The sequence below is a fragment of the Gobius niger genome (genome assembly GCF_951799975.1).
Source record: "Gobius niger genome assembly, chromosome: 18".
NCBI lineage: Eukaryota > Metazoa > Chordata > Actinopteri > Gobiiformes > Gobiidae > Gobius > Gobius niger.
The window spans coordinates 14,798,896-14,811,282 of NC_136869.1; the positions used below are offsets into that span (position 1 = coordinate 14,798,896).

Sequence of the window (12,387 nt, forward strand, 5' to 3'; positions counted from 1 at the left end):
CTGTATCCTAGAAGGAAAAAAAAAGAGAAAAAAAAAAGAAAACAGACAAATTAAGGAAGTCAAAATGAACAATATTTCAGCAAAGCGGCCATTTCAAAGTGGTAATCAGCCTCTCTGTTAATGTTCCTTATGGGATTTCACCCCTGACATCTTGCAGGCAGGTGCTGCGTGGGGTCGAATCCAAACTCTGTGACAGATTCGGTACAAGGATTGTTTAATGGCTTGTTGTTGTTGTTGTGAATTTAATGGTGCAGTTTATTGTTTAAATACATTTGCCTAACCGCAAAAAAATAAAAACAACATTTACTCCTGTCGCCTGATATAAGTATAGGAGGATTTTGGTTGGATTCTATACCGAAATGCTTCACACATTAAGGCCTGCCATTGATCATAAAGGATACATGTAAAATTATTTTCAGTTGATAATCATTTAACAATCTTTTGAATATTTGCTTATAAATAGGCCTAAATATTTTTGTATTATAATTAAAATCTTGCACATTTACTACTCATACTACTAAGAAATACACAACCACATTGCACACATCATTTTATTTTGTGCATGTATTTCTCACACTTTTAAAAAAAATTATATAAAGCATTTAACAATAGAAATATATAAGGAAATGTGAACAGCGCTTTTGTGCGTAAAGTTCGCCATGATGAGTTCAGTCCGGGCGAAATACTCCATGTCAGGTTTTGTTCTCCTTCCCCCAAATTAACTTAAACGCCAAAATATATAAAGCACCTCTGCGCCGTCAACTGCCATACTGTACGAGCCAATCAGGCGCGCACTAGCAGCCTCCACGTATGCGAAGTGAGCGCATGGAAGAGAAAGCGGCTGGGCATATCCCCGCGCGGCGCAGCCAAACCACTGTCTGTCATTAGCTGCGAGGGTGACAGGGGCGACAGATCAGAGAGAGACAGAGAAGAGGGAGGAGTGAACAGCCCCGGTGCGCACTGACACGACCGAAGTAACGCGCCGGACAACAAGAGTGCGCGCGAGAGGGAGAGCGGGAGACTGTCAATGAACAGGACAAACCTCGGGGTCGACATGAGTGGCCAGTTTGAAGAAGACATCCACGACCGAAGCGACAGGAAGAACAGCAAGTCCCCCACTCTGCTGTCGTCCTACTGCATAGACAGTATTCTGGGCCGCCGCAGCCCCTGTAAGGTCAGGCTCATAGGGGCGCAAAGTTTGGGTTTGCCCAGCAGAGGAGAACTGGACAGAACCTCTGACGGTAAGTTACCACATTAACTTGTTATGGCATTGGTTTCTCTTGTTTGATTATATTTACAGGGCATTCTGCTCTTGCAAAAGACAGAGCCAATGCTGTTTACATGTATACAAGTCATTCGTGTACCGTAATGGCACATTCTTACGCTTATGCTTTGCGTCTTCTGTAGGGCCAATGAAAGACCCCTTGTCATTGAGCGCAGACATGCACCTGCCACCAAAACTCCGGCGGCTCTACGGTCCAGGGGGAAAGTACCTCCACGATCACGCAGAGAAGCTGGAGAGGGAGAGGCTACTCCTGGAACAAGCCAGCGACAACCTCAAAATCAGCCAGGCGCCACAGGTGAGCATCAGTCGCAGCAAATCCTACCGGGAAAACGCATCTTTGAGCCGGGGAGAAGACGACCAGAGCCCCGGCGAGGGCTCCGAGGATGGCAGCCTGGGAGTGGTGGAGCTAGGCCCACTGAAGTTTGAGGAGGACACGGGGAAGGAGGAGGAGAGCTGCGGGGAGCCTGCCGCTTTGTCACCGAAGGATGAAGAGAGGGAAAGCTTGAACGCAGTTGACGGAGATGTGAGAGACGGCGAGGACAGCGTGTGCCTCTCCGCCGGCAGCGACTCGGAGGAAGGGATGCTGAAACGGAAGCAGAGAAGATACAGGACTACGTTCACAAGCTATCAGCTGGAGGAGCTGGAGCGGGCTTTCCAAAAGACGCACTACCCGGACGTTTTCACAAGGTGAGAAATAATGTTAAGATGGCATTAAGTTTGTTGCCTATAATTATTATTGTATTTAGTTTATTTATTTATTTTGCATTTAAATAATACAAACGCTCCAGGTAAAAGTATTCACTGAGGGATTTCAATTTTAGTGAAGCAAGATCGTAAAAAATAATGAGTTGCGTACAACGTATTTATACAATAAAATATAAATGAATGCAGTTAAAATATAATTTTCTGACAAGTAAATGAAGCCTTTTGGAATAAAGTGGCGTAAAGGACATGCAGTTACGCATCAATAATTCATACTAATGCAATTATTTTGTAACAGTTGGCCAACTGATGATATATTACAATTGGGGTATATATTCATAAGCTGAATAATCAATAAAAATAAATATGCACATTTACAGTGTTGATTCATTTCACAAAGATGAAAGTGAATTCTATTTTTTTTTTTAATAACAACGTTGAGCCGGGTGTAAGTGGAAACTGCGGCTCACACCTTATAAAACACAAAACGCTCAGCCCGAGCCTCGCATACGTGAACACAAAGGGCCTAAAAGTGCGAACAGTGGGATCGTTTATACCTGTCCTGGCATCCGCAGACGAACATGACAGCGCCATTATTGTCACGAGGAATTATTAAATGTTGCGGATCCGGTTTCCTGCTGTCTACATGATACTGAACACAGTCTGAGAAAAGCTTCGGCCTAACCTTTAGCCCAAGGGCAGGTGCTCTTGTGTTCTCGCTCACACCGATGCTGGAACCGCGCGCTTTACGCACGTTTACGCACAACGATCAAACGCGCGTAACAAAAAAAAACAAACCATTTTTATTTTACATTTTGAACACCCAGCATCTACATGTTCATCGAATGCATTTGACATAGAAAAAAAACAATATTACATTGAGATTATTCAAATCTTCCAATCGATTTACTTAAGGCGAATTGTAGGTCTAATTTTCACTATACAAGCCCATCTTGTGGCTGAAAGGAGCGTCAATTGCTTTGTGGCAGGCTAGTTTAGATGTCATTATTTCCCCCATTATGTTGTTACAGTGACAGGCCTGGGCTAAGGAAAATCTAACAATCACTAGGCCTATTTCTACCCATCTGTGACAGGGAAAATAGAATATGGCTATGGCGTCTTTTTGCAGTTCATGCCAGGGTGAAAAAAAAAAAATCAAGCTTATTTTGGTCGTCTATTGTTGACAGTGAACAACAGGTGGGGACAAAACAGCAATTCTGCCCTGCTTCCAAGCGCTGGCCTGTAACCTTGAATCTTTTCTGTCTGTCTCCTTTTGCTTACTCCCCCCTTTTGTCCATGTTTATGCTTTTTCAGAGAAGAGCTCGCAATGCGCTTGGATCTTACCGAGGCCCGCGTTCAAGTAAGTCGTGCTTTTTTCTTTTCTTTTCTTTTTTATCTGCAATGTAAAGCGAGCATCTGCCGCCCGTAAAAAATGTCCTCTACGCGCGGTGCACAGCAATAACCGGTGATATGCGTCAATGATTGTAGATCAGCGATTAAAGGGGCCAATTTGGGCAGTAATTTATTACGGCAAAAATGTGTTAAATGGGAAGGTCTTTCCTGTTATTGAATGTTATTACGCGCGATTTAGTGGCAATTAAGGCGACGCTGGCAATTCATAAAAAGCTCACTTAGTGCAGGAGCAAACAGTATATTCCTGAGATGATGCGCTGTTTGAATTCCCATCACAGGAGACGGAAAAGGGGGGGGGGGGCGATGGTAAGAGAACGGAGGAGGGGGGGGGGAGAGCGAGGGGAGTGCTAATGCTATTTGATTTCCCATTATGTGATTGCAATAGACCTGCATTGATCCGATGCTTTGCACTTGGGAGCGAATGAGAGACCATTAAACGTGTTTGCACCCCCCCCTCTCCTCCCCTCCCATCCACCACCACCACCACCTCTACCTCTACACAGCCAAACCCCCCTTCCCTTCCCTTCCCTCCCCCCCTTCCCTCATCTCCATCCTCCCCTCTCTCTCTCCTCCTTCCTTCGCCTCTCCTTGCATTGAAAGCGTGGCTCGCATGTCGAAAGGCCGGGCTCATAACCAGAGAGACAGTTCAAACACGGTAAAACAACAGATGTCTCTTTAGGGGCCGTAGGTGAACAAATCACTTAACGGGCGCCATCAGGAGGTGATAAAAACTCATAAATTCCCCAGGGGCTGTGTAATGCTAAACAGCCCTCCGGGAATAATGCGCGCGCGCGTGTGTGTGTGTGTGTGTGTGTGTGTGTGTGTGTGTGTGTGTGTGTGTGTGTGTGTGTGTGTGTGTGTGTGTGTGTGTGCGTGCGTGCGTGTGTGTACAGTCCCTGTCGCTCAAGCATCGCCGTTCAATCACTTTGGCCCATGTTGACATTTTCCTCTTTGTGAGCGGCCCGTGCAAACTGGCCAACAGTGGATGCGTGGGAAAGTTAAATAGCCCCGTCTTGTACCTACATCTCTTAAGAATTTAATTTAAAGCGCATTAATTGTTATTGGAGCCAGTTCAGTGGTAATTTTCGGGATCTTTTGTTAACACCGCTCTTAATTATCTCTCCCCACTCTGAAGCTTGACTGCGGGACAGGCTTTAATTAGTCAGAAAGTAGAGTTAGTGGGGAACAGTGAGCGGCGGGGTTTACCGTGCGTGTAATTACCGCTGACTTTACGCCTATTGGACACCACCTGAACTAGACAACTATTTTGGCACAACACTGACTTGTTTGTGATGAATAACAACAAAACTTCTGTCATAAACTTCCAACTTTGCAGCTTTTTTCAGTTATGGCACCTATAGGCTACTGGGTCGTGGATAAATATTATGACAAACACAATTACCAAAACAAAAAAAAACCTTTATACACCACATTTTCACACATATTTTAGATGTTGAAGCTCTCATGCAGATTTTTCAAAACGTGTGGGGAGATTGACATGTCACATTTCAACTGAGCCACGTTGTATATGTTGGATAAATGATTAATTTGCATGTCATCTTCTTACTTCCAGGTGTGGTTTCAGAACCGCAGGGCCAAGTGGAGGAAGCGAGAGAAGGCAGGTGTGCAGGCCCACCCCTCAGGTCTCCCCTTCCCTGGGCCTCTGACGGCGGGGCACCCCCTGAGCCACTACCTAGAGGGCGGTCCCTTCCCTCCTCACCACCATCCCGCCCTAGAGTCGGCCTGGACGGCTGCAGCAGCAGCGGCCGCCGCCTTCCCGGGACTGGCCCCTCCGCCCCACAACGGCGCAGCTCCACCTCTGGCCACGCCGCTGGGCCTTGGCACGTTTTTGGGCACGGCGGCCATGTTTCGCCATCCTGCCTTCATTGGACCTACGTTTGGAAGGTACATTCACACACATCATAACGTCACTTCCACTGAATTATATCCCTGTCAAGCATTCAAAAGGTTCCAAATCCAAAATCTTAAGCTACCACCGGAATAAATCGTACTACAATGAGCAATCATCTCATGTCTGACAAACGTGTGATATTGTTAATGATTCACAGTGGTGTATAATCACTCTGTCAGATGCCCTAATAAATTAACCAAAGCTGTGATCTTAAAGAGAAGCTGTGAGGAGCGGTGTCACTGCAAACTGCACGCTACAATTAGCTCCTCATTTGATACTTATGTTGCACTACATTACTCTGTGTTATTAACCTCGATTTTGATTTGCTTTTCACAAATTAGAACAATAATGCAAAGATACAGAAACCACCTACTGCCGGTCTTACATTTTTGAAAGGCGACAAAGTGGCTAGAAGCATAATTTGTATTTGTACTTTATGGAGAGAACACTTATCAAAACACAACATTACAATCTGATTCAAGCATTTATAACATGAAATTAAAGGGGGCACTTCAGAGGCTCACCTAGACTGCACATTACTGGGCTCATGTCATGATAAAGGCAAAGGCAAACAAATATAAACAAACAAACAAAAATATAAGCAAAGACAAATATTTTGGAGTCCATTTTCAATGCAGATATTTGAGTGCATGAAAGTGAGCCGTTCTAATCTCGTGATTCCTTTGGTGTCCCAGGCTCTTCTCCAGTATGGGGCCACTGACCAGTGCTTCCACAGCGGCTGCTCTCCTCCGTCAGCCCGTCCCGCCTGTCGACAGCCCTCCTCACACAGGCCCTGTGCTGCCAGACCCCTCCTCTTCATCCTCCCCGTCTGCTGCAGCGGACCGCAGGGCCTCCAGCATCGCCGCGCTCCGACTCAAGGCAAAGGAACACTCGGCACAGCTCACCCAGCTCAACATCCTGCCGACTGGAGCCACGGGGAAGGAGGTGTGCTGAACACTCCACACCAGCTATAGGCCTCCTGTCCCATTCCAAGAGACCCCTCTTCCCCAAAACCCCTCACATTCATTACCTCTGGAGGCTGCTGTCCCCTGATGCTCGACTGCCCCAATTACCTCATGTTCCCCAACAAAATAGCACGACCAAATTTGTGAGAGCACTGGCTAGAGATGTGTGATAGTTGTGTCATTGCTGAACTATGTTTCTAGTGAATTAATATATTTGATCAAATTCAAAGTGAGCCACAAACATATCCAGTACAAACAGATTGAATAATGAATCCTGCATTTATAGTTTAAATGTAAAAAGTCATGTCAGAATACTATTATTTTTCCTTTCCTTCTGGCACCTCACTGCTGTTAATACAGAAGAATGGGAGATTGTTTTTGTCCAAACCCGTCTTCGACAAACATTTTTTAAACTATCCAGGCTTGAGCACAAAGTGAACTTGCCCATAGATTAAAATGTCACTGCATAAACATTCTCGATTTTAACGTATTTCAATCTGTATGTAGTGGATTTTCAACCAATTAACAATACAATTTGATTACTTAAATACTTTTATTATTTAAGACGTCCATGCTCATTTATACTTTATTAATTCCTTTGAACGCTATAACCCAGCTTTGAGAAAGTTCTCAAGTGGACAACAGGACGTAACGCTGCCTCATCCGTATGCATCGATGTGGGCTGAGCCAGTCTGCTCCTATAAAGGCACGTTTTGCAGGAGGTCCCCCATAAACCAAAGGAAAAACTGTCCGTAGACCTTCCGTAGCCTTCTCTACAAGCCTCTCTTTGCACATGTCCCGACAGCCAAACTCAACACAACACTGCATTCACTCAGAAACTCTCATGTCTTTCCCATTAACGTGTACACTTATTTCATTTCCCCGTGCGGTGTTCGGTTGAGACTGACTTTAGGACATGTTTCAAAAGTGGAGATTTCTTCTCTGATGACATGACTGTGTGAGAAAAAAAAAAATGTATATATCATGTAAAGATACAAGAAAAAAAAAAGGATGATTTTCAAAACAAGGTCGCGTACATTTAACTAGACCATGTTTTGATCATTTGCACTCAGTGTAGTGTTAAATGAATTAAGCCCTTGTCTAGAATTACACTTGTGTTATGAATTATTATTAGGTTTTTAGATCATTATTTATGTCGATAATTACCCCTGAAGGACTGACAGATTTTTTTATTAAGTGATTGTAAAACTCCTGGTTGAATAATTTGAATAAATGGACACTGGATCATTCATTTACCTTTTATCATTTCAAATTCTTCTAGGCCTGAACCAGGAGAAATGTGAAATAGGCTATAATAGAACTATTAATAAAAGGTGTTATAAAGAAATTGTGTTTTTGTCCTAAATCACCGAGGGAAGGTATGATTCCTGGTACTGTTTTGGAGGAGAAGTGTTAAAGCTTAAGAAACAGGTTGTTGAAAAAATGCTCGTGCGCAGCTGTGAGGGATAAAGCCAACGCGGTGGCGCATTATTCCACCTCAATGGGAAAACATGTATTAAGTCCCAAATGACAAATGTAATCCAGTGGCCCTGCGTGCGTCTATCCTCTTCAGCGGAGTTGACAAAATACTGACCATATATTCATGAGCCTAATCCCCAACATGTGAAACGCGCGCACAATGGAGAGGGCTTTTCAATTAGATCGCCCACTTTATGTGGCTTGGGGAGGGGGGGGGCGAGCACAAAACTTCCTTCAAGGCCCTTTAAAGGCGTTAAATTGGTCTTAACATCTGTAATGCCGCGTCGATGGAAGCGGCGCGCCTTTGTCATTAATGAAGTAACAAACCACTTCATCAAAAAAACCGCCTTTCACACACGCACCTCGTCGAGCTAATTCCCCTCAAATCTCTCCCCCCCCTCTCCCCCTTTGGACCACTGGCGGAGAGACGCGCGGGACTATCGCAGCGATCAATGGCGTTTCTTGTCCCGTTTGACCCATCTTTGAGCCCGGGCAAATCGCGTGAAATTACCCCGCGGATTAATTTAGTCCCAGCTCGTCCCCCGACCCCCCCCCTTCTCCATATTAGGTCCGCCATTCCAGGTCACCACTGCATATATGCACCTGTTAATCACTGCGCTCAAAATTGGCCAGTGGATAGAGCGCGTTTAGGCATCGCCATTGGACCATGACGCAAAAGGCTGAAACGGATTCTCATGCATAGCCATAACCCCGCGTTGTTGTTTTTGTTTTTTCCCTATCCCTTTGCTCTGGAGTGCAGTGAAGCGAAAGTACTTTCCCTGTATAGGCTTTTGATGAGATTGCTCGGGGGAGTTTTTAATCTTATTGTGAATATAACTAATGAATAGCAAACCAATTTGTCCCTAATATCAAGGGAATGCTGGGAGGCGGAAAGCCCGCTGCGCCGGGATTTAAACTTTCTCTGAGGCGCAAAAAAAGGCGAGAAAATTGAAATTCAGTTGGCTGTGCTGTGTGGACCCGTAAAGTCACTTGTTGGATGTGTGCCCTTTCCTATTCAGCGCCATCCCAGACCAGGGATTAAAAGGCTCCTGGTTGCATATGCTGAAAAATGTTGGCGCACAGAACCGCACGGCCCAATCGCGCGCAAATAGCGTGCGTAAATTTGGCTCCATTAAAAAAAAAAAAAAAAAAATACAAAAAAATGGTGGTGACATAATGCGCGTTGAGCTTCACAATGGCCGCGGCTCCTCACAGGTTAACGCAGGTGCACTGTTCTCCCCCCCCCCAAAAAGCACCATTTTCATCACGGCCATCGCCTCGCTTTACCCCCCCCTCCCACCACCCCCACCCCGCAAAGTCCAGCTGTGTCCGAGACCGTGATTTGGCCCGTGATTTGGATTCAACCCGGGCCTTCGGTTCCTCTCAGCGCGTCCCCGTCGCCTGAGAGAATAGGCCCAATCACTCCAACGCAGCCGCCCTGGATCACTGTTCACTCAGGGCCCCGGGAGTGAGACGCTCTAAAAAAAAAAGAAGAAAAAAAAAAGGGCCTTTGATGATGAACGACCCCCGAGCCTCGCCGCTCCCCTCCAGGCGAGCCGGTTCTGAATAGCGAGGGCCATGGCACCGGCGCTCCCCATCTCCGCTCGCCCCCTAATTCCCCCCGTCTCCCTTGCTCTCATCCAATTAGCTCAGTGTATTAAGCGGTTTATCGTCTCATAACCACCCATTCAAGCTCCGACAAGGGAGACACTTTGCAATGGGACAGGCTCTCCTTTTGACACCCCCCCTTTCTGGTGCTTGTATGGCGCACCTCCCTATGAATAACGGCGACAGAATAGGCGACTAATTCCCTCATCAAAGCCTTACCTTGTCCGTCGCTGGTCAAAACGACGAGCAATAAAGCTTAACGCCACCAAATAAAAGCGCCGTGCACGACCTTATTAGCTTAGCGGAGTCGAATTAATTCCCATTTGACTGGTCCAAGCCAAGAGGAACAAAACGGGCACTTACTTTTTAAAAAAACGCCACACCATTTAGAGGCCCCACTGATTAATTTCGACAAATGGATGCGCAGAGAGAGGGGGAGAGAGAGTGAGATAGAGCTAAAGCCTCGCACTGTTGATATGATTTAATAAATATGTAAAGTTAGAAAGCGATGAGTAAAAAAAAAAAAAAAAAAAGAGGCTCGAACTCTCACGCAGCGCGCGCTCTATCCACGGTGTAAGTGTTCAGCCCACTTAAGGTTGCTTTCCCCCCCCCAAGTTACAGTGGTTTTGAAGTGATTTGCGAGGCGTGCAGTGTTTATGGAAATACACACGCGGCAGGAACGAGTAAAAATCGCCCACTGTATTAACACAAAAAAAAAAATGTGCAGCGCTTTTGTACGTGGAGCTGCGCACTGGGCGAAAGATCTAAATGATTAACACTGGCGTTACATTGAAGGCATTCGCGCGCAGTGGCACTTGGTCACAATAATAGCCATGATTGACTTTCCATTCCCCACGTCTACTTGGAAGACTTTATCCACAATAGGGCGGGCATAATGATGATGAGGCTGATTATGCGAACAGAAAAAAGGCAGAAGTATTAATAACCCTTAAGCACAAAACTATAACAAAAGCTTTCACCGTCAGAAAACAAACACATTTGGGTTTGTAGTATGGCTCTATTTGAAGTTGGTGCTGCTAGAGAATGAGGAAGTGTGACATTGGGGGGGAAATGGCGCTGAAATCCTAAATCAATGCGTTACATTCTCAAAAGTAAGACCGACTATCTGAAAGATCCTGTTCTCTTTAGTCTCTATAACGTCTGCAACACTTAAACAACCTAGAACAGATGACGGCTCATGACGGAAAAGTCCTGCTTGAAGATATATGGTGTTTTCAAGTAAAACAATTATTAACCAAGCACATTTTCTCAAGTTCAGCTTTACTCAAATCTAAAAGCTTGTTCGACTTGAGTTTACAGACTTGTGTAACGCCTCATTTGAAAGCTAAGGCCTATAAAACCGATTGTATCTTTTTTGTTCACAGCTTTTTTTTGTTCACATTTTTGTCTCTTTGTCGCTTGTTTTGTCGTGTTTTCGCATTTTTTTTGATGTTTTTGTTGCTTTTTCATATTTTTTTCCATTGCATTTGTCATGTTTTTCCATCGCTCTTTAGTCTTATTTTTGTTGTCACGTTTTTCATCCCTTTTTCTATTTTGCCTCTTCTTTCAAGACACTTTTTAGATTTGGAGACAACGTGCTCGGTTCGGGTGGGGGTTAAGAGGTTAAACTTAAACCCTGTTTGCTGGAATAATACGATCTCCCAGATGGAAAAAGAAGCAAAACTTAGCAATCAGCATTTTATTGAGTATCAAAAATGTTTCATCAAAAAAAACACCAGTATCAAATGAGTCATTACAAACAAACAAAAAATATTATAAATCATCCAAAGCTACTGAAGGCAGACAACCATATGCGCTAAAATACAAAGTATGAAAGACGGTTAAACAGACGAGGTGAGATGTTTGATACAAAAGCATTCGTTTAGTGCGTGTGGCCTCGCTCACCCCGTCTCTTCCCAGAATCCTCCTCTCTCACGCACACACACTGGCGGCCCGGAGCGCACTGCTACACACCGGGGGATGAATGGTAGTAATCAGAGCGAGTGTCCCATCGCTGCGGGCATTCGGTTGGTCGTAGTCGCCTGGGTCACTATCATTGCCTAATTAGTGGCTTTTTGGAGTACACTGGCTGCTAGCGACGGACGACGAGTCATTTTTTTACCCATAGATACACACACGCGTGCGCACGGCTCGCCCATCGCTCACACAATAGACTGGGGCTATTTAGGTGTGATTGCTAACCCCCTCCCCTCTCCGTAGCAAGTCGAGTCAAGAGTTTGCAGGCGGTGTCAATGTCAAAGGGCGGACGATTGTGATTGGATTTGAAGTCCCACACCAAAACCATTATGTATAGGGCAGTTGGTTTGAGAGGGTCGAGGGGTCAAACGCCTAAAATGGCCACTAAAATAGCAGAAGAAAGAGGTGATAAAACGCCCAATTGGTCCGGTCCCTGATGAAAACTGTACACGGGTCCCGGTTTTACTTGAGGGAGGAGAAGGCCTGGAACAGTTTGGCCAGGTTGATCTCGGAGTAGCCGCTCACAGCCAAGGCCTTGTCCGGGACTTCCTTGAGCTTGCAGTACACTTCCTTGGGCTTCCGGTACACTTCCTTCTCCCTAGTTAAGCGACCTACGGAACACAAAGCCAAGAAAGAGTTAGCGTACTTTGAGTTTTCATTTCGATTCACGGAGATAAACCTATATATCAATGAGTCCGATATACTGAGCCAATAGACAAACGGCAAATTCTCCTTTAACACCATCATAGGCCGATATTTTCTTTCTTCAAACAAAATCAATCTTTATATACTGGAGATATCGCACACAAAATATCGGCAGCGATACGACATTGCCTATAGAAATAAACAGCGTTCCTCATACATGCACAAATACAAATATTCTTGGTATAAATTAAACACTCTGCATCCATAATCATATTTCATGTACACACATAGACTTTTACCACGTTATCAAATATCTAAAATCTAAAGCAGGTCTGCAATACGCTGCTAATCAAAGTACTCCATTGCTCTCAACTTGATCTCAACTAAATATAAACATTAGT

The 12,387-nt window shown here is 44.9% G+C and overlaps 2 protein-coding genes across 2 annotated transcripts in view; one reads left to right on the forward strand and one right to left on the reverse strand.

Moving 5' to 3' along the window:
* Positions 1-784: 784 nt before the first annotated feature.
* On the forward strand, positions 785-6,604 carry arxa (aristaless related homeobox a). Its single transcript, XM_079576176.1, has 5 exons — positions 785-1,241; positions 1,408-1,972; positions 3,302-3,347; positions 4,974-5,305; positions 6,008-6,604. Exons 1-5 carry the CDS (start codon positions 1,028-1,030, stop codon positions 6,264-6,266), a joined length of 1,416 nt encoding a protein of 471 aa, XP_079432302.1. The 5' UTR covers positions 785-1,027; the 3' UTR covers positions 6,267-6,604.
* Positions 6,605-11,125: 4,521 nt separating this feature from the next.
* pola1 (polymerase (DNA directed), alpha 1) overlaps positions 11,126-12,387 on the reverse strand; it is a 46,716-nt gene continuing 45,454 nt past the window's right edge. The window contains exon 37 of the mRNA XM_079575843.1: positions 11,126-11,952. Coding sequence (XP_079431969.1) covers positions 11,804-11,952 — 149 coding nt within the window. The 3' untranslated portion in view covers positions 11,126-11,803. The remainder of the gene's footprint in view (positions 11,953-12,387) is intronic.